The following is a 27,834-nucleotide window of genomic DNA, read 5'->3' as shown; positions in this document are numbered from 1 at the left end:
CACCAAGGAAAAAGCAATATGGTTTGATACATTGTGGAGGTAACACAAATTATGGGAAAGCGAGGATTTTCTGCAGGTGTGGCAGGCACTGAAAGACCACCTTGGAAACCTGGGAGGCTGCTTTGGGGAAGAGCTGCTTACCATCGTTTAACCCCAGCCGGTAATAAAGTACCACACAGCCACGCACTCACTCCCCCCTTACCCAGAGGAGTGGGGAGGAGAATTGGAAAGGAATGTAAAACTCCAGGGTTGAGATAAGAATTAATTCAATTTAATAATTGAAATAAAACAAAAGAATAATAAGAACAGCAATAACAGTTATAATTAAAAGGAACGAGAATGGGAGAGGAATGAAATCCAAAGGGAAGGGAGAAAAGAAAGCAAGTGATGCACAACACAACTGCTCACCACCCGCTGACCGATGCCCAGCCGGTCCCCCAGCAACGATCGGCAGCCCTGGCCAACCCCCCCTGTTTATATACCGAGCATGACATGCCATGGTATGGAATACCTCCTTGGCTAGACAGAATAATGGAATAGCTCTTCACCTTGATGTCTTGGGACACATTTTCTGATCTGTACTGTTGCTGTTTTGATTGCCTAGCTATTTTTAATAACCAACAGGATAGCAAAAAGAACCCAAACCCAAACCAGGCAAACGAAAAACCTAAGGTTCTTCCTCTTCTCCTTTGCATATCATGTAATTACTGGTATAAAGGTTCAATAAACAGTGACGTATGGAAACACTCTGTGTTGAAATATATACAGGGCTAAACAAAGCAAGAATTTAGGGTGTTTGTCTTGTTTGATAGCCAGCACTGACAAAACTCCTTGGAATCTAAGCTTGTGTGTAGATGGCAGAGGTGTATTTTCTGGTGAGAATAGTAGGTTATTTACTTGTGCGGAAGACCTGGACCCTACAACTTAACTCCCCAGTGTGTGCTGCAGAGACCTGGGATTTGAGCACTAGTTCTGCTGGTTGGGATCTGCTTGGCTCCTTTCTGATGTGCAGCAATACTCATGCATTTCTCTGTTCTGCCTCCCCCAAACCAGTACGTTTTTGTGGAAATAAATGTCCCTGCCTTTCTGTGCTTTGTTTGCTTGTAAGGTCCCTGAGCTGAAATAGTATTAACACAGTTTAAATAAGGTTACAGTCTTGGCTGCACGTGTATTGGAAATACATAAACAGTACTCATGTATTGTGACACTTTTTATGCAATTATTTTTCTAATAAAAACTTCGGAAGATAAAAACTAACAACAACCAGAGTTTTCTGCTATCCTCATGTGTTGTTTAGCTCATCAAATTAGATATTTGATTATAATATTTTTTTATTACTTCAGAGACACAGATTGATTTTTTTTTGGTGTGGTTGTTTACATGAACTTTAATTTTTTTATATATAGGATATCATTATTTGGGCACTACCTGAACAAATGAATTTGTGTACCTGTTGGCTGTTGAGCTTTCAATGGCAATTAAAAAAGTAAGTTTTATTCATGGCATTTTAAATGTGTATGCGTAGGGGAAATAATTCAGATATTGTTAGTGGTGTTCTATCACTCTGAGCCACAGTAAGAGGTACCAGTGGATCTGTGACCGTGTACTGTTTGTTTCAGTATAATGGATAATTACCATCAAACAGTAGTTGTGCAACATTATATTGTTAAGGGAAGGTTAATCAATAATTCCAAGAAGGAACTAAAACAAAAGATCTTCTTGTGAAGCCGGATCTGAAACCAAATTTTCCAAAACAAGTTGAACTGTGGTCAGGACAAGTCCATACAGGGAAAGATAATTGAATTTCGGTTCTCAGTCAGCTGTAACCAGAGGGTCGACTGTTGTTTGAGACCCCCAGAAGTTTTCTTAGATACCTGTAAGGAACATGTGTGATGCTTAGTTAACATAGTACCACCTGTTCTTGGGAAATGAATGAATATGTTTGACTCTTCCAAGAAATGTAATGCATAAACATCTGTATGGTGTACATAATCTTGCCTAAATGTAACACACGACATGTGCATTAGGTGGAATGACCCCCTGTGCATCCAGCGCTGCAGTAAAGGAATGCCTACTTCTTAATGCTGCCTTGGTGTTAAGGAGTGTTGTTATTCCCAGTTTCGGTGAGAGATCTGATGCAATTTCTCCACTGCTTTCTGGTTTCTTCTCTAAAGACACCAACATTTTGTTTGTGATAGGCATTTATCACTAGACTTTTCATTGTTTTGCATACTGCAGTTCTTCCCCATAACTAGCCATTAGCCATGTATTGAGTACATTATCTGCTTTATCCTTTTGAAAAAGTAAATCTTGAACATCAGTATGTAGTTTGAATAACATTATTACCAAAAACCTGAACATGGCTGATTACTTCTCATTAAAACCCCGGAATGCTGTCTTGCCTGTTTTACATACACATTCTCACATACACGCAGAACAGTTATACATTCCTGCAAAGCTGAATATACAGGATATTATCAGTGAGAATATCTATTAATGGAGGTGTAAATCTGGACAGCTGTAATGACCTGTAGTACAAAATTCAATTGGTTTTATTTTCTGGAGAAAGTTCTTCAAATATCTGAGAGTAACACTGAGGTTAGTATTTTTTCCACGTACACACATTTTGAGATTAAAGAAAAGGTTTTGGAAGAGGACATCGCTACAATTTTAAGGAGGTTATTACACTGTTATGTCTCACTGATATAAAAACATGATGCACAAATGTATGCCTTCAACTGAATCTCTTCATCCCATGAGCTCTACATGCTCTAATGAAACAAACATTGTAGGTGATGAATGTATTACAAATCCTTGTAAGTGTCCATATGGAAGTCTCCAGGTCTCATTGCTACAACTCTCTCTGTGCTAGATCAAAACCCATGAGACAGGTGCCTTTATATCTAATCCTCCTGTCCTGTGGAGGTGAACATGAGTTGTAAGTTAGGGCAAGTTATGGTTGGCTTCGCGGCGTGCTGAAAGTCTTACAGCTGTATTTCAGCTGTAAAGCTGAAGTTTAGAGACTGAAAAAAACCAGCATTTTATGATGTGCACACAGATTTGGGGTGCTCAATTGGAAGGCAAGTGTAACTGAGGTTGAAGTCTGTAGTAACTTTTGGGTGCTTGATGCCAAGTTTAAACACCTCAAGTGTGAAACAGCTTGAGGTTAGTGCCCTACCTGGAAATCTGGATGTGAATGACTTTGCCAAGTCTGTACGGTGAGTCAGAGCAAGAACTACCGCCTGGTCTGACTTCCAGCTCACCTGCGTACATTGTTAGCAGGAAGAAAATTGCTGTACTGTAAACCAGCAGGGAATATGTCAGCATGGTTCTTTCACTTTTATGGATGTTAAAATTGGTACCTTTACTGAATACAAAATATAATAGACTCCTGGAACAGTCTGTGCTGTCCCTGGCTGAGGGCAGATTAGATTGGGAAGAGCTTGCAATAGGACTGCGGGAAAAACGACTGAAAAGTGCATCAAAGATGAAGTACCTGCATATACATTACACAGTTTATAAAGCCATTTTCCTACAGAACAGTGGTTTCTCACTGTAGATTGTACATCTTTTCCATACTTCTGATGACACCTCGTAACTCAATTGTCCCAAGAAAGGCACTGAATAACATGTCTGAAGATGGTGCCTACAGTTCTCTCACCTTACCAGCCTTCAGGCTCTGTGGGTGACCACAGGCTCTGAACAGCGATATTTGTCATGCTCAAGTGCTCGCTCTGGGGGTAGAGCTACTGATGACCTTTATGGCAGATGACAGTCTTTCCATTGTTAGAGATAAATGGGCGGAAAGTATTTTTTTGTTTGTTTGGGGATGCTTTTGTCATATGCACAGAATAACGTGTTAAAACTATTCTACGTACAAATCAGTTGTTGTTGGAAGGGTACTGGGTAAACACGCTGAGGGGGAACAGTTCGCCTTTGCTTCTTAACAGCATTGCTCCCCTGCTGTTCTGGTGGTGCAGAGGGGCAAGCTTGCTGCCAGGAGTGAGCAGATGTTAGATGTCAGTTTTGAGTAACCTCTCTGTAATCATATTTAATTTAAAATTAGTATCGCTAATGCACTAATGTTTTATGCATCCTGGTAGAGGGAATGTAGGCTGTTGGATCTTTGAGCACTTGTTAACTGTTTCTGGCTGTGAGTGACTGGTGGCTGTGTTATTAAATAATCTTAAATCTTAGTGGAAACCAACTGTGATAGACAGACATGTGGTGTGATTATGTGTCTTGTTCCTATAGGAAATCACACTACCAAAACGAAAGAAAAATCCAGGTCATCCGTAACTCTGCATGACAGCCCTAACTTGAGGAGGGATGTTAATGATGGGTGTTTTCCTCTCTCCTTCTGTTGGCATAGTAGGGCTTTGAATTGCCTCTGATGAACTGAGAAACTTCACCTGGAAAATACTAGGTCACTTGGAAATTCAAAAGTTAAGTTAATAAGATATATAACGCAGAGCTGCCTTGCCAATCAGTTTATGAAGATAGAAGTGCAGTGAAGACACTTTAGATTCCTTCAGAGCAAGGAGTTTTTGCAGCTGCTGATACAACCTGTACTCAACATAGTCCTTCAGATCAAAGTTGATAAAAGGAAGAAACAGGTTCCGTAATTTTTAAGGGCTCAGTGTAATTTGAATTCAATTTTATATGCTTCTATCACTTTACACTTAATAGCTTTCCAGTAAATGGTTTAGTTGATGTATCAAAAATGTAGTTTGTCACTTTGTGTTAGTGCTTTAAGGAAGAATTTCTTTGCTGTTTTCAAGAGAAATAGGATGCAATGTGTCAGAATACCCGTTGGCTTTCCCCACCCTGCCCTGTTTTTTTTCTGTACAAACTGCATATACATAATGCTTTAAAAAATAAGCCAAACGTGATATTCTTTAATTCTTAATATCAAAACTTGGTGGCAGAATATTTTCCTGGTAGGAAATCTGTTTGCATATGCACATTTACATAACAGAGGGAAGGAGTAACTTTAATTTTTTATTAATTCTGTGTAAAAACTCTAAGATTAAGAACTAAACAGTTCTCAGGTCCTTTGAATATGAGAAGTTTGTATTTTCCACTGCTTGCTCTAAGAAGTAAAGCATTAACAACAAGAATGTCAAAGCTATAATAATTATAAGTTATTTGAAGTTTGACTTTACATAGAATTCCTGTATGAATTTGGGTGCATGTTGGGGGTGGAGTGAATAGAATGACCACAGGCCATTCATTTTCTTAGTGTTGTAGCTTGTTCTGGAGCACAGGCTATAAACATGGCAACCTCACACGGAGCACTCTGCAGGATTTATTTACCTTATTTTAGAGTTTTCTTCTAGTAACGCTTTCCCCCAGTGGTATGCTTCCATTCAGTTAGGAGCAAGTCTGGGGACCAGACTGGGTGTTAACTGCAAACTTCACCTGATTAATTAACAAGGTCAGAGAATTTATTTGAGATAGATTGCAGAAAACTTGACAGTGTGGAACTAGACTTTTGTTGGTGTTGCAGGCTAGAGATTCTGCTGTCCGCAGGACTCTTTCATTGATAGCAGCTTCATTTAAATGTATCCCAAAATACAAAGCTCAGTAAGAGGTTCTGCCTTATAATCATTGCATTATAGCAATCTGCTTGTGTTGGAAGACCAGATGACTACATCAAATACACCTTGATGTTACTGTGGGTCTGAGGAGGAAAAGAGCAGTAGCTTTTGACAATTGGTTGCTTGTTCTGACTGGGATTAAATTCTTGTTTGCTTCGGTGTTAAAAGGCATTCCTAAAAACACTCTGTAAACCCTGCTTTTAGAGAATGTAGGTTCTTGTCTTGTCTATCACATCAGTGTTATAAATACATGTCCTAAGTGAATTAATAGAGGAAGAGGAAATAGAACAGCTCTTAATTGGCTGGAGCTCAAAGGCTTTGTAGTGAAAAGTGAGCAGCTAACATGCAGCTTTGCTAACCCCCTGGGAGGCACAGCAGGCGCATCGGAACGCAGGTGCTGGACCATCCGGGGCATACAGAGCCTTTCATCTTCTTCTACTGGTTTTAATAGTTTTTCTCATGATAATAAGCTTTAGAAAAAGCCACTGGAAACCTCTACAGGAAATCTTCAGTTTTTCTGTTTGCTTTGTATGCTCTACAGAAAGGTATAAATGTATAGGCTTGTTATACGGAGTAAGGACTGAAGGGCAGAGTGATAGCTCAGTGTATCACAGCCAGTATTGGTTGTTGATTTCCAGATATCACTGCTGTCTGTGCACTTTGTACTTCTACAGGAAGAAGGTGAAAATCAGACTATGGTGGATTCAGTAAGGAATGTTGCAAAATAATTCACGGTTAATTAATTCATGTTTCAGCTAAGGTACGTTTTTGAAATGCTGATGTCAACAGCTGAAACATGGGAGTCGGCAGCATCAGCAAAGCCACAGCCATTGATGTTTTTAGATTAAAATAGCTTCTTGAACAGCAATGGGAGAAGATAGACTTACAAAAGAAAAACAGAAAATAAAGCAAAAAGTTTTTTTTCTCGACATCTGACACCACTTTGGTGTGTCTCTTCAGGTGATAGCAATGTTTGATGTGGGAGAAGAGGATGGAGGCTGTCTGATCGTTACCAACGGGAAGTAAAAAGACAGCTGGGTTTTATGAAGGAAAGTAAGAAAGAAAAACATGTTTATCTGGCCAAAAGGTGATAACATGTTTATAACCATATATAGCTATGTAACTGCATGAAGAGCTTCTGCCCTGAGCCTGGTAGAACATACAGCTGGAATTTGTATCCGGGCTCAGAGATATAAATATGACCTTCTTTGCACAATGAAGTGTCTCTGGTTGCACCGCAACCTGAGTCCATGCCTTCATACGCCACATTTGAGACCTTTGTCCACAAGTATTTGAGAGTGATACTTTGTCCTGGTTTCAGCTGGGATAGAGCTAATTTTCTTCATAATAACTGGTACAGTGCTGTGTTTTGGATTTAGTATGAGAATAATGTTGGTAACACACCGATGTTTCAGTTGTTGCTAAGTAGTGCTTACCCTAAGTCAAGGACTTTTGAAGATTCACATGCTCAGTCAGTGAGAAGGTGCACAAGAAGCCGGGAGGGAGCAGAGCCAGGACAGCTGACCCAAACTGGCCAAAGGGATATTCCATACCACAGAATGTCATGCTGAGTGTATAAACTGGGGGGAGTTGGCTGGGGGCCACCAGTCGCTGCTGGGGACTGGCTGGGCAGTGGTCAGCAGATGGTGAGCGATTGTGTTGTGCATCACTTTTTTTTCTGCCTCGGTTTTTATTCCTCTCTCTTTCTCTCTCCTTTTAATTACAATTGTAGTTACTGTATTGTATTTTATTTCAATTATTAAATTGTTATCTCAACCCACAAGCTTTACCTTTTTCAGATTCTCCCACAGGGCAGGGGCGGGGAGTGAGCAAGCTCTGTGGTACTTAGTTGCCGCCCGGGGTTAAACCACAACATGGGTCCTTAGGCACAAATCGTAAAGTACGAGGACATACACGCTTATCAGGACCTTTGCTGAACTCTTGAGTTAACAAGAGGCCTCTGCATGCTCAACAGCACAGCTGTGTTTCGTGCCAGAACAGTGGTTGGATTTTCTAGACATCTCTGCTATGGCTACCCTTTTAGCAGGAATGCTGTTGAAGCTACTTCTCCCAGCAAAGTTCTTTTCCAAGAAAACAAATAGATGGTTGGAAGCTTGCCTACTTAGATGAGTTTCACAATTTAAAAAATATTTATGTAGACCTTTTTTTGTGTTAAAGAGTCTGACTGTGAGCAGCTGTGGGGGAGACAGTCCTCCCGTTGAGTCACGAGGTTTGGAAAGGATCCCCTTGCTTTCTAAACTCCTCCTCAGAGAGCAGTCCAGGTGCAGCTGGATCCAATCCTAGTCTCAGACTTGGTCAGTGATTTTGAGTCTAAAAGATTGTATGTACAGCCACTCGTCAGAGTCAATGTTTGCCTGTCAGAGCCCATTTTAAGGACTTTCACTGAAAGAGTTTTGCAAAGTTGAAAAAATCGGTGATTTATTAAGGCAACAGATATTACAAGTTCAGAATTGCCATTGATAAATACACTTACTGCAAAAAATCGCGCTAGAGTTAGAAGTTCAGAACAAAATTAACAATTTTATCCTGGGTAACATCCGACTTGGTCGGAGGCACAGATCTTAACAAAGAGCATCCCTGCTTGAGGAGGAGAGCAGTCCAGGCCCGCTGACCCATCCAGTGATTAGAATTCTCATCCTCAAAAAAAAAAAGAAGATTCTAAAATGGCAGATGTTATGCTGATGGTGAGGTGGGACTAGGTGAATTGTTGTGTGCCGACTGGCCCTTAACAAGGTGCCGATTGGGGAAGGTCAGTTGGGCCTGACGGTTCAGCACAGAGCAGGGAGGACTCAGTCCAAATGCAGATTTATGATTACAGATATGCCAGAGTCTTCCTGGCCTTCACTGGAGCAACACGAGGCTGACATCACTTGGCTGGTTTGCCTGTTAGACCCCGTATGTTATCTGCTTTGCAAGATAGACGCGTTGCTCAAGTTGGACCCCAGACTCCATTCTGAGCTGAATACAGGCATCCATTGTTAGGTCAGGAGTGGAGGGGAAGCATAAGGCCACAGCCTCTGGTAAGGGGCTTCAAACAAAGCTGTCTTCTCAAGTGGAGTACTGCTGTTGCTGTGATGGTGTTGCTAAACCCAGCTTGTTGTAACTGTTCTGTGAAGTGTGCATAAACACTGGAAACTCTTAAACATATGGGTACTGATAACGTTTTTAGTGGCCCATTTGATCTTGTTGCTTAGAAATGTTTACCTACTTCGCTTCTGTCTGATTTTTAAGTTTATTTTATATTTTCCTGCTACCAGGATCTATTAAATGGCAGCTCTACAGTTTCTGACAAAACAGTATTTCTGTTTTGTTTTTATTCAAGTTTTTATTTGATGCTTCTATTAAATTGTGATCTTAAGTTTACTGTTGGTTACTGGCTATGGATGTTGTTATAGTTTCTGCCCTAGAAATTTTTTGTAATGTTATTCATCAGAAGCTGTGGAAAGGGAAAGGATTAGCTTTCTCTGTTTACTTAGCTGTTTATGCCTTCATTTTCTTTTATTACTTCTAACAAGGCTAAAAAATATATTTTGCACTCCCTGCAAGTAATTCGAGCATCCACAGGAGCGTAACAGCATATAAAGCTGGAATGTAAGCTAACTACTAAATTCCATTTGGGAATTACTTTATAACTATCTATTATAAGGGATGTAAATCATTGTATCTACCTACTAATACCAACCACTAACAGAGAAGGGCTTTTGATTTGATCTAATTTGTCAGTTCTTCTGCTCCTACCTTTTTTTTCTTCTTTTTTTTTTTTAAGCAATTGAAAGAAATCTGAGTTTTCTCTTTGGAAAAGTACCTGTTTACAGCTTCCTGTGCAAAACACTGGTTCCTAAATGTTTGGAGTGGTCTAACTGCAGACCTTCTAAAAAATAAAAAATGAAGGAACAGAGCTATGGAGTTATTTATAAAAATATCTTTTTATGGTCTGCTACGTTAAAATAATTATATAGACAAATTATTCCTGGGAGTGTTGTGGCAGGAGAACAAGGAGAAACCTCTCTAATACTGCAACATTCAGATAGTCAAACCTAGGTTTACTCTAAATTATACTGGGACTAAGCCAGACATGGACATAAGACTAAGTAATTACTCTCTGTTACCGTCCTCTGTTGCCTTAGATTTGATCCTTAACATTTTCCTTCACCTCCATATAATAATTATTTCATTAAAAAGCCTGTTTGCTCAGTATGGGCAGGCAGATGGAATGAATCCTCTGTGTCTGGCTGAAGTCAAGTGCAGTTTTTCTTGGTCTGTGTTTTCTTGCTGGGGTGGCATCCTCTGTGCCGAGGTGACCAGGGCAGTGTCTGAGAGCAAACAAAAGGGGAAGGGTTCTGCCCACAGCTCTGCTGGGCTCAAAGCTGGGCCCACAGAGCTGCCTGGAGGCTGGAGCAGGTGGCTCTGGATCTGCAGCTAACAGTCTGCGTTGCCAAGAAACGTTCTGCTTTTTGGATGATGGTGTTTGGGTAGCAGAAATTGCTGGCTGCGGGGAAATGCTTTTCAGGAGAGAGCAAAATTGCCCGGCTAGTACATAAGAATAGCGCAGTGAAGTTTTCAGGGAGGGGAAGAAAAAAGTGAGGCAAGGGAACAGGGGAGATGGTTGCTTTAGTTTTGCAGGTTGTTGGAATTCCTCATGGCTTGTGGTCAGACCCTAGGGAGGTCTTATCTGGGAAACGCACCCAGAAGGGTGGAGATGGAAACAGTTTGCTAGAGAGGTGGCTAAGTGGGAGATGGAAGGGATGCTGTGGAGAAGAACCAGCTTTCCCTGCCTGGTGCGTTTCAGCAGCTGCACAGCTGGTTTGTTTTCCAAAGTCTGTTTGATGGAGTGGATCTGCAGTGTGTTACCTGCTAAAAAACCAGCTGAAAAGCCAGGTGAGAGCCATCACTGGGAATTTCTCCACTGCTGATAATTCTGACTGACCTTTCTGCAAGCATCTCTCAGATGCTAATTCTAATCCCTGAGTCAATCAGATTTCCCAAGAACTCTCTATTAGCCAAGTTGTAAATGCCTTAAGGCATTTGAAATCTGCACAGCTAAGTAAAGAAAACGCTGGGAAAACAATACTCATAAAAATAACAAAAGTGTATCCTTGTATGTGTATAAAAACCTGTTGATACTGTGTTGGGGACATAGCATTCTTTGTATTGTAAATAGGCATGTCCATTTTAAATGAAAATGTTGACAATTAGTTCTGGTTTTGGGGTGGCATCATCTTTTACCTGCGTGCTACAAGCGTGGCCCAGCGCTTTCAATCTGACAAGCTCTCTAAAAGAAAAGCCAGAGTTGGCTCTAACTTTGGTAAACTTGTAAGTGCTTCATCTGACTTTGCATCCTTATCTCTTCTGTTACCTCATTTCAGCTGAAATTTAAACAAGCTTTTTCTTGGCTGACAATTTGAAGAATCAGTGTTATTCCTAGAGGTGAGTTTAAGCAGGGTTGTTGGGGTTTTTTTTAGAGATACAAAAGCAGCTGTGTACATTAAGATACGCTCTTTCTAAGACCTTTGTAGGAAAAGATGCAGCAAGCCCATTTTCTTATCTAATGAGATATACTATATGAATATTCTTGAAAGCAAACTCATTCTTGTTATCCTAAAAGTAATTTTTTTCAGCATTCCACAGAGCAAGATGCCTGTCCCAGAAGGCACAGCACAAGAGGAAATACCCATTCTGTGGGACAGATTAAAAATCCTGTCTCTGCTGACAAATTGATCTTTTCACCAAGACTGTTGTTGGGGAACAGATGGCACAGCTTTCGAATGTAGGCCTGCTTTGGCTTTTGATAAAGCACAAATACATTTTCATGCTATAATCACTCCCTATCAAAGTCTTACCTCTTTCGTTTGCAGACTTCCTTCTAGGTGTTGCATCCCATCTTCCGTTCTGAAAATAAAGTAGGTTGCGCAGAACAGCAACTTTCAGACAATTAGACTTCATTGAAACTGGATTAAAATGTGAGATTTACAATACCGTAAAACCTTAGACTCAGAGGAGATTTTTAGATCTGCTTCTCTTTGTAGGAGGGGAAGGAGAAGGTTTGACAAAGGTTTGCTGTGAAAAGCAAGGATTATCTGCATGTTCAGAGCAGTCCCCAGAAAGTGCAGCAGGCAGGGGTCCGCTGCTTTTCGTCGTCCTCATCTCCTCAGCGCTTCCTGTTGCTTGTTTGCAGCGAGGGGTCACTTTTACTGAAATCATGCTTTTGGATAGAGGAGGGGAAGGCTTAATTTCAGCCTGCTTTGAATGTCAGCATTTTTAGCATCTATTTTTATGGCTCGGAAAACCAACACGGATGTAAATCCAGGTGCTTCCCTAGATACGTGGAGTTCTGCATTCTCAGCTGCCTGGTGGAGAGTCAGATGACCTCGGTGACATACAGTGTGAGAAGGGCTTTGCCCCCTGTGATCATCCCTGACTTGCAGGGGCTGAATAACAGCTTCACTCCTACCTGCACATGGAGGAGCAGGGGAAGGTGGGGAGCTATGGGGAGGAAGAATTCAGGTGAGAGACTTCAAAGGAGTAGTGAGCAGCAGTCAAGTGGAGGATGCGCACTTGCTCAACTGAGGCTGGATGGAAGGTCTCCCAGGTGAAGCCCTGCTGCAGTGGTGGATTTCACCAGCTGGGCCCTCATAAAAGAGGTTCTTGGTAGCCACTTGCCTCAGTTCTCAGCACAGCTCTCACCTTGGTCATTGGTAGTGTTTGTCTGGCTGCTTAGATCCAGTGCCAGCTGTTCTGGGACCCTGAGCAGAGGCAGGAAATGAAAGATCATCAGGTTGATAAAGACAGAAAGAACAACAGGCATGTGAAACAAAACTTTTGATTACTTAGGCTCTTTTTTTTTTTTTTTAACAGTGCTGTAAGGCAAGTGAGTTTTGAAGGAAAGCCACATGAATGCTGTGTTGCTCTTGCTTCTTCAAGATCATCAGAACGTGCATACTAATGTTGAAACTACTGCTTTGCTAGAAGAGGCCTCTTGGTTACTTTTTTAAACTTTGATTTGGACAGAGGAAGGGGTTAAAAACACTGTGGGTTTTGAATAAGCTGCAGGGGTAAAATGTGAGTGTTGCAGGGCAGTTCTTGTAGTGCCCTATGGAGTAGCAGGGATAAGGTAGTATTCACTGCATGGTCCATATTGAGATACTGAGACAGGGAAGCTGTGTCTCAGGAAAATTAGAAATTTTTTTTTTTTACTTTTTTTTTTTTTTTCCCCTGCAGAAAAGCTAAATATATCCTGAATTCTCCCAAGTGTCAGAAGTACCTTCCCTGGCTGAAACTATTGCTAAGTGTAGGGATATTATGGCAGAATGGGTGATGGATGTGTTGCAGGGGTTGTTTGTTTAATGTAACTTGGGCTTCCAGAAGATGGTGCTAAATCTGAGCCATGTGCCTTGAAGCTGCTTTTTGTATTAAGCCTGTTGTTGCATGATAATCTAAATTGGCGCTGGGACCAGCAGAGAAACAATGAAAATCCTTTCAGTGTAAGCAAAGACAAATTACTGAATTATTGAGAGAGAAGGTGTTTCTGTAGCTCAAATGGGCACTTGTAAGATGATTGTAGGCGGTTGTTAGGGCTCCTTATGTCTTATTTTCCTACTCGTGTGGGATTTCTTATAAAAACAGTACAGAGATTTAACAGCAGATATTTCCAAAATGGCCTTGGTGATTCACTTTAAAAAGGGAAATACCTTATGTGTAGTTATTATAAACTTGGTCTGAATACTGGTTCATTTTTGGCAATCTTGGTTGTGCAAGATCTGCAAACTCAGTAGACTGTGACAAGCCCTGCTTTTTTTTTCCTGCTTTCCCTCAGTTTTAAACATTTCTTAAATGTCCTTAGATAGTTTATTCTGAAATTGCAGATTGTTACTCCGTAATTAATTAATTGCTCAGTTTGTTTCCCTTGGAGAATCAGATGGGAGCTGACATCATTCATATGCAGAGAACTTCTAGGTGTGCTTGTTAGAGATAGAAAAACGTATAAATCAATATGGAAAACATAAATAACTATCTATAGTATGTGTCCTCACTGAACAGCAGCAAACATGTACCTGCTCGCTTTTTCCTGCTACTCCAGACAAACAGCACCTAGAGAGGTAACTGTTCTTGCCCTCTCCTTCACAGGCTGGGTAAGATCAGCACGTGGGGAGAACTGTGCATACTGGGGATGCTGGCTCATCTAGTGATACTTAGAGAGGCCCCAAAATTCGTTTTTAGGCATTGCAGCTACTGGTTTCCCCCATGATTTTTCTTTGTCCTGTTGCCTTCCCCCAGAAACTGTGTGGAGGGAGCTGCAGCACGTGTTAAACAAAGACTTCAGGAGGTAACAGTTCTGCTCTTCTGATGAGGGAAAGACTGTAACACTGTATTACTGTTGAAAAGCACACTGCAAAATATGTTTTAATTAGAGTGTAGTTTGCTGCAGTGTAATTAAGAGTAAAAAGCTTACACTTAGTGGAGCTGTGCATTTTATTATTGTGCTTTCTTTTAGCACAATATTTCTTAGCATTGCCTTAGAGAGAAGGAAAGAGAATATGGGAGACCACAGCATTCATAGTTACAGTCTGCAGCAATAATTTTTTTGAAGACTGCTTATGAATTTGACTTGAATAATTTTCAATAGCATCTCGTGCCAGAGGAATATAATACTTCAGTTTTAGTAGCGCATGGCACTTCAAGAAGAGGGCAGACAGAGTTGAGCTGGCTATGTTCTCGATTGGGATAAATAGCTTTCTACTAATAAATGCAAACTAATGGGGACTTTAATGTTGAAGGAGCATTACATTATTTTTACTGTTGAAATAACAAACCAAAACTAGCAAATTTTCTGAGATGTATATAAGTGAAGACAAAACAGTGTCAAACGTGATTTTTGGCTACCTGCATTTTGATTCAGGTTTTTTACAACACTTTGGTATGGCAAGTCAAAATGAAATAAATCAACTATATGTCAAAGACTAATTGCATACTAATTGCATCAGGAAGTCTCCTAATGACATCTTTTTGTAGATTTCCTTTTTCAGGGTTACTTTTTCATGAGAAAAATATTTTTATTTCTTGCTCTCTCCCTTTCCACCCACGTTACAATTTTCCAAAGGACAGAAGTTATGGTTCCTGATGAGATTTTCATTTGCATATGCAACCCTGGGGAAGGTCAGATGCTTTCCCGTCACCTCATATACTGATGATGATACCAATTCCTTACACATAACCGGTCACACATAAATTTGAGCTTAAGTTGCAGGAACAGTCACTCAACATCACAAGAGATTGCTTATCTGTAACAGCTAACTCCAGAAACTGCACTGTAGGTAGGTTCAGTCATTTGCCTCTCTCAAAAGTAAAAAATGCGGTATTGCTATTCCTGTCTCTCTTTCCCACTCCTCGTGTCTGGCTGCTTAGTTTTCCAGCTCAGTTATGCTGCTACATTAGTCCCTAAAGCTGTGTTGCAAACCAGGTAATTGAAATTTCCACTCTTAACAGTGGCAACTTCTCTGCTATTAGAGACTGGAGGTACACTTAACAGAGGAAGTACTTCTTGAAACTGGATATATATTTTCTGGTTTATACCAACTGGTATTTTAAAACTGAATACATTGGTGGTTTTATCACAATTAACACTCTGTGTCTTAAATTCTCATGAGTTTTCACTCCCAGAGTCCATGCCTTGAACTGAGTCGAAGAGATGTAGTGCACTGTGGCCAACTGCTGCTCCCAGGTGTTTTGCATTAGGAAGCAAATAGAGCTGAGGGAGAAAGGGTGTTTCACAGCTAAATGCTGTTCACAAGCCTTTGGCCCAGTTCCCAAACATAGCTGTGATTGCATTAGAGGTGATTTAGCCAGATGTCCTGTCGCATGTGTGTTTGAGTTGCAGAAATCGGTAGAATGGCTTTCTTTAGCTTTTGTGTGGTTAGATTAATTAGCCAAGAGATGCATGTACTGGTGTATAAAAGAGTAGCATGCTGTCCTCCTTCCAGTGTCTCAAAGTTAAAGTTGTGATGCAGTTAATTCAGGCGACATCCCTCCTATTCCAGCTCTCACTGATGTTCGAGAGGGCAGTCTCGATGGTTTGGTCCCACAGTTCAAGCCTGCTTTTAGCTGCAGTGGTTGCTGACTTCATTTCTTCTCCAGTGGTAGGGTAGAGGTCATTTCCAAGCACCTTGAAAGGGGCACAGTGATGTGGCTGTAGGGCACAAGCTAGGGGTTTAATAACTTCGCTGAAACTGGAGACTTAAATTTGGAAACAAAGGAAGAAAGTTAACTCAGCCCTTCATGCTTCCCAATGAATCTACCTGGAGCTTGTATAGAAAGAGTTCATTATTTGGAACTTGGTTCAACTCCATGGCTCACTGGCTTTTGCTTTTCTTATATTTCACATATTTTTGCAGGTGATTTTAATGGGTAGGCTGAATTAACAGACAATCTAAAAAAGGAAAAAAAAGCTTCTGTATGTAGAAATTCTTTTGGTGGATCATGAATGGTAATATCAAAGTCTAAAGCATGATAGAATTAAATACCTTAAAGATCTTATTCCAATAAATGTAATTTAATATAATACATATTTTAACTTAATATATTTAATATATCTAAATATTTTAACATGTATTAATTGTTGAACGCATTGTTTCCTCCATAAGTAAAGCAGATACCCAAATTCAAAACAAAAGAAATTAAGTAACCTTCAAATACAGGCTGGGTGCACGCCAGCACCTGGGGGGTGTTGGATGACAGGTATCTAGATACTGATTGCAAAGTTACATACCAAGTGGCTAAAAGATTAGTTCTTTAAATATATCCCTCTGAAGAAACAACACAGTTTTATATTCAAGGCTATGGATTATTACTGTGGACTGTTCCAATTGGTGTGTTTCAGGGTCTTTTGTGGAAAGCCAGATCATACATTGTATGTTGTCTCCCTACTGCTAGGCAGTGCGTTACCCCGTTTTGCAGGTGTAGGTGCCCCACGTAGATGGGGTGAGAACTGGTGAGCTGGGCTGTGTCCTGCTCTGCTCCAGGGAAAGTCTCTTTGCTGTGCTGAAGAAACAAGACAAGTTCCTGCGTGTGTCCTAGCTCTAGGTGGCTGTTCGGCATTCCTGCACTTCAAGTATCTACCTGTTTTTTAAACAATACTTGTGTTCAAGGTGTTTTGCCATTTAGTCTAGGTTTCTGACTGCCTTTGATGCCTGAAGATTTACAATACAGAAATTTCTCAGTGTTGGAAACTCCCGGAATGATTTATTTTATTTTCTTTAAATCTTGAAAAGTGCTTGTTCCAGGTAGAAAGCTAGGGCAAGACCAGCATCTTTGAAACATGCAGTTTCATTTTACAGATTAATTCTTTATTTAACCTAACAGCATATTCCTATCCAAACAGTCAAGCTTGTGATTCTTTAAAAACAAATAAATCATGTGAACGTGGTGAACAGTGCTTGGCGTACTGAATGGGCAGAGGCCTCTTGCATTTGTAGCTTTCCTGCCTTGTCAAAGGAAATTAGCTTGCAGACTCTGAAATGTTTTGGCCTTTAGGAGGATGAGCTGTAAAGCTCACCAGAGGGAGAATTGGTCCTTGTCATCTCTCCCCACATTGTTTTCCACTTCTCCCAACTATCATATTTCAAACTCCAGGCCTTAGTCCAGCCCACACACAATTTTTGTAACCAGCTTAGTCAGGGACATGATTTCCCTCCCTACTTCTGCCTGTTACACTTAGTTTATAGCAGTAATGCCTGCTTTGTGGGAGTTGCTTCAATAAAATTGTTCCTCTCCTCGTGCAAGGGGACTAGCTGTAGAAGCAGAGGACTTTTGTGTTGGGAGTAGTTGCATCTTCCACGCGTGGGTGGACTGCTCGAAGTACGCAGGTCTGATCAAAGCTGTTTGTCTTCTCTGTTTTGACATCGCCGTGTTGAAGTGTCTTGATGGTTCTCACCAATGTCTCTGGAAAGGACGAGCTTGGGAGTGCAACCATGCAGGTTCATCCCTGTCCCAGGGCGCAGGGGATTCCGCACTGCATCTGTGTGCACTGCCTTCAGTGTGGTGCTGGAGGCTGGTGGCACTGTCAGTTGCAGCAGCGTCTCAGCTGGAGTTGAAACAGCCATTCAGGTTTAAAAAAAATTAAAAATCTTCCATACTTGGGCAAGCTGCGTTGTTGTTACTGTCTTTTAACAACATGAATGTCAACAGTCAACTTTTGCTATATGGTATATAATTACGAAGCAAAGGAGTGACCTCAGTCACACATATTTTATTTGAGATTATTAAGAGTGCCATTCTGGTTATGATTCAGCAGTAAAAGACTTCACTGAAACCATGCCCACTGTTTTAAGTTACACTGTGGACTCTGAACTGCTGCAGAGCACTTCTGCCTTCGGGCACCACGATGTCGAGATTTTTCAAGTGGCTGTTTTTTGTGGGAGAGGACAGGGCTTATTGTAAGAGTTGCATGAAGCGCTTCAGAAACACTGCAGGTTTTTTCCCTTTCTTTCCTTCCCCCTCCCCTTTTTCCTTGAGCTATTTAAACCCCAATAAACAAAAAGTTGTAACTATGGGCAATACCTTAATGCCTTTGGCAATGTTCGTGCTTTCTGTAAGGATGGCTCCATCTTTCACCTAGAAATGGCTAAGCAAGGGGGTTTTCTTCAGACGCACAGCTCTGCTGCCAGATCACACAGAAGCAGATCACCGTGACAGTGCCTTTGACCAGATAAATCTTGCATCCTAACCTTTCTTAAAACCAGCTGCCTGTGTCCCTGCTGCAGGTGCGGCTGTGGAGGCACGCCGGAGCGCGGAGGGGCTGGCCGGGAGCACCGTACAGCATGCTGGTGCCATCTGATGGTAAGCCTTCGCAGCAGGTTTTCCCCCTTCCCGTCAATGTCAACAAGCTTTTCGTTTATTTTGTGGGAGTAGCATGAGATGACATTAGTTCCAGGTTATATATACATATATATATAGCAGAAATATAAGTATTATATTCATTAAAGAAATCTAGAATGGTTTGTGTGCGTTTCTTTATTCATCCTGTGGTTTAGAAACAGCTTTTGAACTAAACTGCAACTCAGGATATGACTTTCACGCTTATTTTTCTTTATTTTTGTCCCCTAGAAGTAACTATTAATTACAGACATGGTCTTCCTGTGATAACTCTTACGCTCCCCTCAAGAAGTGAACGCTGTCAGTTTGCCGTTAAGCCAATGATGACCACTGTAGGGGCATTCCTGCAGGATGTGCAAAAAGAAGATAAAGGAATTGAGAGACTGGAAGTCTTTACAACAGGTATCTTACATTTCTCAAAATTAATATATGCCTTTTCAAATGGACTGTACTTCTCTCCTGAAGCATGAGCTCAGTCATCCATCAGGTTTAGCATTGATGCTGTTGGGATAGCTCTTGAACGCTTCTGAGGTTTATTGTGTTTCAAATTTCTTATGAGTCCTCTTCAATAGGCTGTTTAAAAATGCAGAATTGGACATGTTACTGTAATCGTCCTTGTATCCCAGTAGTGTTCTCTATTATCTTTTCCAGGTAGCTTCTCTTTGTAATGCTGTCTTTAATTAAGTGTCTCTCCTGGTTTCTTTGGTATCTTTTTCTTCCTTTTCCTCTATGATCCTTCTTAAAGACAACCAGTCGAGCTCTTGAATGTGATCTGCCTCTGCCAGTTGTTCAGTGTTTTCTGGAGCTGGAAGAATCCATTTGCCTTACTACAAACTTGAACTGATACGGAAAACTTACTGAGAGCTAAGCAATCATATAACGTGGGCAATGATAAAGGGCAGCTTTTTGAGACATTGGTGAGGTTTCATTCATCAGCTGGAGTACAGTACTTTGGGGTGCTTGGGTTGAAAGGAAGAAGCTATACCGATACGGTCTTTCCTCCTTGTGGCACACTGTTTATCCCATTGTCCCAAGTCTTCAGGTAATTTTCTCAGTCTCTGCTCATTGTTTTAATGGGTTTTGTCTCTTTGGTCTGCCTGTTGATAAAAGCTAACATCCAGTTAGTTAAACTGCTTTTCCATTTTATTTCCAGGGCACTTGGTTTGTGGTTTGGCAGTGCTTTGTAGTTTTTCCACAGCAGTTCTGAAGAGTCTTGCCACCCCTGCCCTCATCCTAGAGAAGGACTTCTCAAAAGTAGAAATGAGAGGTAGCTTTCTTGTCTCGATCTTGTAGAATAGGTACTTGAATTTGGCTAACTAAAAGCATCTATGTACTCCCTTCCCTTCTGACCCCTCTAAAAGGAAAGGAAAAAAAAAATCTATATGCCTATAGAAAGATTGATTTTCCATCAGGTAACACATAAACAGAATAAAGGATGGAGTCAAGGAAAGTTGGTCCGAAGTTTCATTGCTGGGTGCATTCATAACATTCCCTTTTCTTGGTGGTTGATATTGCAGAGGTTCTGCAAGTACTTTTAAAGGAACTGAAAATAGATTTATGCTTCTAGAAGATTGGGAAGCCACAGATCTAGGAGAAGCTGCTTTAGTTGCCTTCAGGAGCACATTTAGTAAACCAGGAAAATACCCCATAGAGCAATACATTTATATCCTCTAGAGCAATGGAGATGTGATCTGTGTGGATCCCAGTATGTGCATGAGCTTCGTGTGCACAGGGACTTCAGCATTTTTTGGTGTTTTGTTTTTTTTTTTTAATGCTGCATCCACTAGGCAGCACAGGTAGAAAATTCACTTGAAAAAGATAATTTCATAACAGACTCTTGTATCTTTGGAAGCTCCTGTAATAAATGGTCATTGTCAGCAGCTGGCCTTCCCCTTAACATGGAAGTTTTCACTAAAAAGGATTTCTGACTGGGCTGAGGCAGAACATGCACAGGCAAACAATTAACCTCTAGGTACTGCTGTTGTGCAGAGACATCCATGACAGAAGTATTTGATTCACTGCTGAATCGCATTCTTCTGCGGTATGTCAGCAAAAGCTGTCTGCTAGTTCTGCTTCAGTGCAAGCATCTGTCACTTCTGAAGTATAAGATATTTTCTGTAAGAAACATACAAGTCTGGCATTTTTGGTACGGACAGGCAGCAGGTTCCAAAGTGAAAAGGAATTTGGGCCGTTTTCACCTATTATCATTGTTAAAAACGCCGTCCTTTCCCCCGCTCCCAATTTTGGAATAGAAACATTGTGGCTTTAATGAAAACAATGACCATTAAACCATTCTCTGCTCTGTATTTTTCAAGCTCTGTTCTGTATTTTTCAAGTGCCAGGCAATTGTAACCTTAGAGAACAGCTTAGATGTTTAATTTATTAGGAAACTGATACTGTAAAGAGAAACTGTTGGTCAAGTACCAAGAGTTGAATTTAAGCATTTATTATTAAAGAAGAATTATGAAGACTCGATTTAGTGCAGACACTTCTTCTGTGTCATTTAGCCATTAAATGAAACCCAACCTTAACTGAAAGTATTAGGGCTGCGTATGACAACGCACTTTCATTTTCTGTGGGTTTGATTTTGGTCCTGCAAAACTTCTGTACTTGTGCATAGACCTTTTGCTGAAAGCTGGTGCAAAATTTTCTAAAATAAAACACCTCCCCCCAAGACTTTTCTGCTTTTCAGTTAATAAAAGGTTGGACAGGTTATTAAATCAGTGTTGTATCACACCCAGAACAAACAGCTTGCCTGGCACATCTTTTGAAAAGCATTTTTTGTTTAAATGTCACTTCATAAATGTCACCTTAATAATTTAAATGCAAATGAGCTTTCATGTTGTATTACCCTGTATAAAAAAAAAAAAAAAAAGACCAAAAAAAAAAAAAAAAAGGAGAAGGAATAAAAGCAGTGAGTGGATGGGCACATTAAAATTTCTGATTTTGCACTGGAAGCGATAGCCTTCCAGGTTTGCTTTGCCACCCAGACAGGGTGGCCCGAGCGCCAGCTGGTGTGTTGGCTCCCAGGGTCCAGTAGTCTCAGCCTCAGCAGATGGGGACCCAAGGACAGAGTTCCAGTGAATGCCTAACTGCAGGTGTGGGGTTGTCTATGGTGCCTTTCTGTAGCGGGCCCATGGGCACAGATGTGCTGTGACAAATATTTACGTACAAAAATCTTCATATTTTGTAGCCTGATCACTATTCATCTCGGGAGTAAAGCCACCGTTTCCCGCCACTGCCCACACCTTGGCGGGGGCAGGAGAAGATGCCCTTTTTATATACAGCAAATGAAGACCAGGTCAAATGGGTACCATGGAGCAGCTGCTCTGTGGCTTTTGAACCCACCCCCCCATGCCACCACAATGGTGTGTGGCTCCGGGGGTTCTTGGGCCATCTGAAGTCCCGGGGGGGCTGGTTTTATTGGGTGGCTCTGGGATCTGCTGGACTTGGGCCAGTGAGAGCTCCAGGGATCCACTGTTATGTGTTGCTGCTAATGACTCCAAGAGCTGTTTTTCAGTTTCTTCAGCTCCCCATGGGATGTGATGTGTTCCTTTGCCTCCTAGCTGGAATGAGGTGGAGTGGATGGTGAAATGAGGAGATATGAAAGCCAGAAGGCAGAACGAGCAATAAGATACTAAAGAGAAGAGGTTATTTACAAACTTCAGGCCCCTTTAAACAGGGAAACAAAAAGCAGAGATGGGACGAAACAGATCTTTTACATTTCAACAGAAGTTTTAGATTACATCTGCCCTTGTATATTGAATGTAAAATAGGAAGGGAAGCATTTCTCATTGGATGCAGTTGTTTCTTCTGTTATCAAGACATCAGAAATGTTGCTGGATTACTACTGATCTCGCAAGATCTGCTATGTTGAGAATGCCCTGGGAAGGGCTGCTGTGTGTCCATGCTTTTGGATATCAGCCTTTTCATATATTGAAGTTGTGGTTCATCCACTAGTGGCAAATCTCTTCTAAGCCCTAGGCAGACACAAATACTGCCTTTTGGCTGAAAGCGCCCTTGGCAAAGAAAAGTGGTAGAGAGGGAATGAGAAGAAGGAACAAATATAAAAGCAGGATAAAATCTTCAACACCTAGCTTTCCTGACTGAATGTCCCAGTTACCCCTTTGTCTCTGAATTTAAGTCATGGAAAATAGATATTTATTTATTTTTTTCTCAGTCTGTTCTCTTGTGTTGCTGATGAGGTAGCATTAATGTATATTTTTGCATTAAAAAGAAAAGTAGAAAAGGGGTTTCCAGAGCTTTTTAGACTAATGCTTCTGTGGCTCCTGGTCTGCCTTGTACTGAACAGTCTAGCTATCTACTTCTTAACTCCTAGTCACAACTGATCGTGAAACAGATTTCAAGTACAAGTAAAAAAATCTGAACACCACTACTGACAAGAATTGCTCCTTTTGACTAGAAGAGCCTGTTTAAGGAAATACATAAATCTATAACTGAAGATGAGGTCTTTGAAGGTCTTCTAAGTTTCCAAAACCCATTGTCCTAGTGAAGATGCAAACTTGTGTGTAGATGGAGAAACAAAAATGCATATCTTTACCTTGCAATTTGTTGCTGTTTTATGCAAGACTTCTTTTTCTTCTGTCCTTCCCTTTGCAGTGGGCCAATTCTAGTCATAATCGTAACAGAAGAAAATGCGAGTCTGCTCGTAGTAGTGGCAAGTCCAAATGACGCTGCTAGGAAGGCATTCAAGCACACTGTGTTGGTGTGTTCCTCCTTACTGTTTAGCGTCAGTTACCAGGTTTACTAAAAATACAGTTCCCTTCCACACATCATTAAAAAAGAACTGTAGCACTTTTCCAAAGGGGTATTGGCTAATGTTTAAGATTCCTTATGACAAATGATTTAGAACTTAAATCTTTCTTCTGCAGATGGTAGCAAGGTTTCGAGTGCAGCCTTGATGGAGGTCTTACTGATGAATGACTTCAAACTTGTTATCAATGACACAACGTACAGTGTGTCACCTCCTGTAAAAGGTAAGAGCAACGCTTAATAACTATCTCACTTCAGCCAGTGAAAGGCATGGGAAGACTCAGAAAACTGGAACCCATCCAAAGAAAGACATTTATCTTTGGGTTTTTTTACCATGGGATAGGCCTGCTTTTGGGGATTGGAGGTGGGGAGAGAATGAAGAAGAGTAGGTTCCTGAAGTGTTTTATATGACAAACATTTTCTTTTCAGATAAGCTGAGTAGTGAGCATGCTACTGAAATGGAAGATATCAAATCTTTGGTCCACAGATTGTTTGTGGCTCTACATTTAGAAGATCACCAGATCAGGAAAGAGAGAGAATTGCTACAGAAAGTGGACCATCTGAAAGAAGAGCTGCTGCCTCTTGAACAGGTTGGAAAGTGGGGTTACTTTTTTAAAAAAATTCAAAAGCATTTCCTTTCATCAAGAGTAAGTCCTGTGATAGAACAAAATCAGCATGAATGGCTGGGGTGTGTCTGTTTTGTTTGATATGTCAACAATGGTCAATTCAAATGTAATTCAAATTATTTTCAATTCAGTTCTTCTCCTTCCTGATACGCATATTCCCTGGGAAGAAACCACAACACCTGGAGAAAGCTGTCATGATCAGGCCTCAGTGTGGCTAGTATTGGGCTTGAAAGTCCACTCAGTCCCCTGTTGCTGTATGAGTTCTGAATACCCATTATGGAAAAAACAATAGTGAGGTACAAATCACCTGTAGCTTAGGCTAGGGTTTTCTCTGTCCCCGAGGCAGCAAGGCACATTGTTTGGATTAATGGTTGCCAGAACCCAAGAAGGGAAGATATGAAAGTTGATCCGGGGCAGGCTAAGCTAACCCAGCATAAGGGGAGGAAGCCAGAAAGAGCCTGGCAAAGTGGACAGACTTTTCCTTGGCTTCAGACCTGCTTTGTGAGGACCAGCCTCAGCGTTAAACAGAGCTGCCTTGAAATGGAAATCCAGTAGACATAAATCCCTAGTAGTGGGGACATTAAAAGCAGGATTTCTTGGTGCACAACAGACAGGAGATCTGGTTACCCTTGGATTTCAGTCTTTTTCTTTCTCAGCAGGGTAAGTCGGTAAGAAGTCAGTAAAAGATCCTGAAAAAGGATCTAGGCCAGCAGAAAACATAGTTGGGGAGCTGCCCACCAGCAGAGTACTCAGGTTTGCCTGAACAGGTTTCTCTGTTTCTTTTCCTTAGATGAAAGCCAGAATCACTGGCAGCGCTGATGCAAAGACCTCCAGGCTTCTGTGGGTTGGCCTAGCTCTGATGTCAACACAGGGGGGAGCGCTGGCATGGCTCACATGGTGGGTCTATTCCTGGGACATCATGGAGCCGGTCACATACTTCATTACTTATGGGAGTGCCATGGCTTTCTATGCCTACTTTGTTCTTACTAAGCAGGTAAGCCCTCGTTTTGTAAACGTCTGGAGTATTGTAAAGAGGGAAAACAGACTCTGAAAATCACAGTGTTTGGGCTCTGATGAAAATACAGTTCTGTAAGTAGCCTTGCTGTCAGACAGGGACTTGTTTGATCCCCAGTAGTGCTGGATACAAGCATTACATTGTGCAAAATCAAGCCAGGTACTGTTACACATGAACTGCAGAGCAGCTACCGAGCATAACTACGATCTGTAAGATTGCATAACCTAGGGAATGAAAAGTGATGAAAGAAGTCTCTTATTTTATTTTTTAATAGATCACTTTGAATAATAAACAGCACCTTGCTTATTGCTGTGAAGGGTGAGCAACTAGTAGTGCTGTGCCAGTTTGTGAACGCTGCCTTGTGGAAGCAAATCACTGAACTGTAGCTTTTATTCGCTGGAGTTTATGTATAAACGGTACAGGGTACCGAGCCGTTTGGAACTCTGCCAGTTGCATTATTGAAATATACCTAATTTAGTGCCTGGAAAAAAAAAGTTATTACATTGTTCTTCATAATCCATCTGCATAATCTGACTGCTTTTCCTCAACTTTGAATGAATGGAAGTAAATGTAGGACACCTGAAATGGGGCAGGAAACAGGCATTGTTGAGAAGAAAAAAAGTTCGAGCAACAAAACCCCCAGATCTTAACTGAGCTGCACAATACAGACTTGTTCTGAAATCCTGTTAAGATTTCCAGAAATGTTTGTTTTTCCTGTTTTAGCTCTGTACTTTACTCCCAAAGTGGACATTTTGATATTGAACTTTCTGTGATGCAGAACGCATTTTGCTATGGAGATATATGGAAGAGTAACCAACGCTTCCTTCCACAATTACTAATGGATCTGTAGACCTCCTGAAACATCGGGTTCCTTTAGTGAGAAGGGGAAACGTGTCTGTTTTTATGAAGAGTTGGCTCTGAATGCACGTTTTACTCCTTCTCACTGATTTTTAAGAACAGCTAAGGCATTCCTACTTTTTGTATATGAGTAGGCAGAGATTGCTACTTGGCTTTTTTGAACAACTGATGGCACCATTGCTTGAGAGTTTCAAGTCCTTGAGAAACAGTAGCTGAACTTTCTCCTTGGAAGTAGTGTCCATTGACTCAGGTGGCTCCAGTCATGAAGATTACATAATGTCTTTATTATAATCAAAAATTCCTTTAGACATGATAGAAATTACTCCTACCATGTCTTATAAGGGCATAACTTCACATGTAGCCTCTTAACAGAACATATACAGGTGTTGAACAAGATAAAACTGAAACAGGCTGAATTTCTAGTGAAAACTTATCTGTATAATATATGTATAATTACTGTATGTATGTATTACATGTATAATTATAATCTTCTGACCTCTACCCGGTTTTCTTGCTAACCAAATATGTGCCCTACTTTCTTCACCAGGACTACATTTACCCCGATGCTAAAGACAGGCAGTTCCTCCACTACTTCTATCGGAAATCCAAAACCCAGCATTTTAATGTGGAACGATATAACAAGCTCAAAGACGACCTAGCAGAGGTATTTAAATACAGTCCTTAAATACTGAGGTAGCCTCTGGCTTAAGACTTTTTCAGTAAACTCTCAGCTAACGGAAAACTGACCTCAAGGTTTGCTACTTACATTCAAAACTGTGTTGCTGATCAGCCAGTTTCAGCTATTCAGATAACCATACAGTGTTTGCCATTGACGTATAAGCTACTTCATTAAGCCACCAGAAAGGGAGACCTTCATGAATTTAATTTAAAACAAATAAATCCGTTTATCAGCCCTACACATCCATTTTTTTGCATACTCTTCAAATGTTGCATTTTTGGCCATTTTAATAGAACAGCTCTGTTGCTTTTGGAGACAGTATGTTTGCTGCGCTGCTGTAGTAGCACAGTCTTCACCCTTCCTGCGCAGGAGTCTGTCTTGCAGAGTTTAGCATTTGACATCTTCATCCTATCCCTTAGGTAAAAGGCTTAGATTTACAGAGTATGGGTGACAGGATGGAAAAGGTGGTGTGGGCACCTAGGAGAAACTTTGTAGTCTTCATGAAAAACTGTAGCAGATCTCTCTCTCCTCAGTTCTTACTCCCGCATCCCATCTCACCAGCCCTCTGTTCAATGCCTCATAAAAGGAAATTGAAACTACCCCTGATTGTAGTCCAAGACCTGTGGGTTTAGGGTATCACTTCGTGAGCCACACTTGACATCAGGCTAGAGTTTGATGCTTTTTCAGTAGCTTGTATAAATCATGTAATTATGCTTTCAGGAAAATAATACTTTGGGGTGTGGGCGAGTGGGTGGACGAGCAGGGCACATGCTTCTCTCTGGTGACAGGCTGAATAACCTGAGCAGGTCTGAAAATGTTCAGCATCCTCCATTTGATTAGTTTGATTTCTTGCGTAAGACCAGTGCCTTCTGAGAAAGGAAAGATACTGCATGTGTGAAAGAGAAGAAAACAGAGGGCTGCAGAAGATGAACTCTCACTCTTTCTTGCACTGGCAGGCAGAAGAATCCTTGAAGCGTCTCCGCCAACCTCTGCATCTGAGGCTTCCAATCCAGGAAATCAATAACAAGGACTGACTTTGGTTTTGTATATATTAGAATCATCCTTTCAAAGCTGATATGAGCATTTAGTTACTTTATAGAAACTGGGTATTTTTGACCACTATACTTTTGAAAGTTGCAATAAATATCTATAAAAATTATTTGGTCACTTGATGGTTTGGGGTTTTTTTTTTTGAAGCCTATGAAGAAGCTGCTGAAGCAAAATTCTTCAACATATTTGTTAAAGCTCATTAGTAAAATGGGGACATTCTGCCTGATGGTAAAATTATAGGGACGCTTTATAGAACATGGTTGCCTTTTTAGTACCATTCACTATAGCACAGCACTAGCTCATAGAATAATTAACTTCTGCGTTAAGGATTTTCTTTCTGAACTT

At 40.9% G+C, this 27,834-nt stretch overlaps 1 protein-coding gene across 2 annotated transcripts in view; it reads left to right on the top strand.

The window, feature by feature from the left end:
• Window positions 1-27,598, top strand: part of MCUB (mitochondrial calcium uniporter dominant negative subunit beta) — a 53,030-nt gene extending 25,432 nt beyond the window's left edge. For both annotated transcript variants that reach the window (XM_055796893.1, XM_055796894.1), the window contains 7 exons: window positions 18,377-18,452; window positions 18,720-18,890; window positions 23,381-23,485; window positions 23,691-23,851; window positions 24,678-24,881; window positions 26,308-26,424; window positions 27,396-27,598. In XM_055796893.1, the coding sequence (XP_055652868.1) occupies window positions 18,377-18,452; window positions 18,720-18,890; window positions 23,381-23,485; window positions 23,691-23,851; window positions 24,678-24,881; window positions 26,308-26,424; window positions 27,396-27,473 (912 nt within the window). In that variant the 3' untranslated portion in view covers window positions 27,474-27,598. The remainder of the gene's footprint in view (window positions 1-18,376; window positions 18,453-18,719; window positions 18,891-23,380; window positions 23,486-23,690; window positions 23,852-24,677; window positions 24,882-26,307; window positions 26,425-27,395) is intronic.
• Window positions 27,599-27,834: the final 236 nt, after the last annotated feature.

The sequence above is a fragment of the Falco peregrinus genome, chromosome 2 (assembly GCF_023634155.1).
Source record: "Falco peregrinus isolate bFalPer1 chromosome 2, bFalPer1.pri, whole genome shotgun sequence".
NCBI classification, from domain to species: domain Eukaryota; kingdom Metazoa; phylum Chordata; class Aves; order Falconiformes; family Falconidae; genus Falco; species Falco peregrinus.
This window is presented reverse-complemented; position numbering and strand designations above follow the sequence as displayed.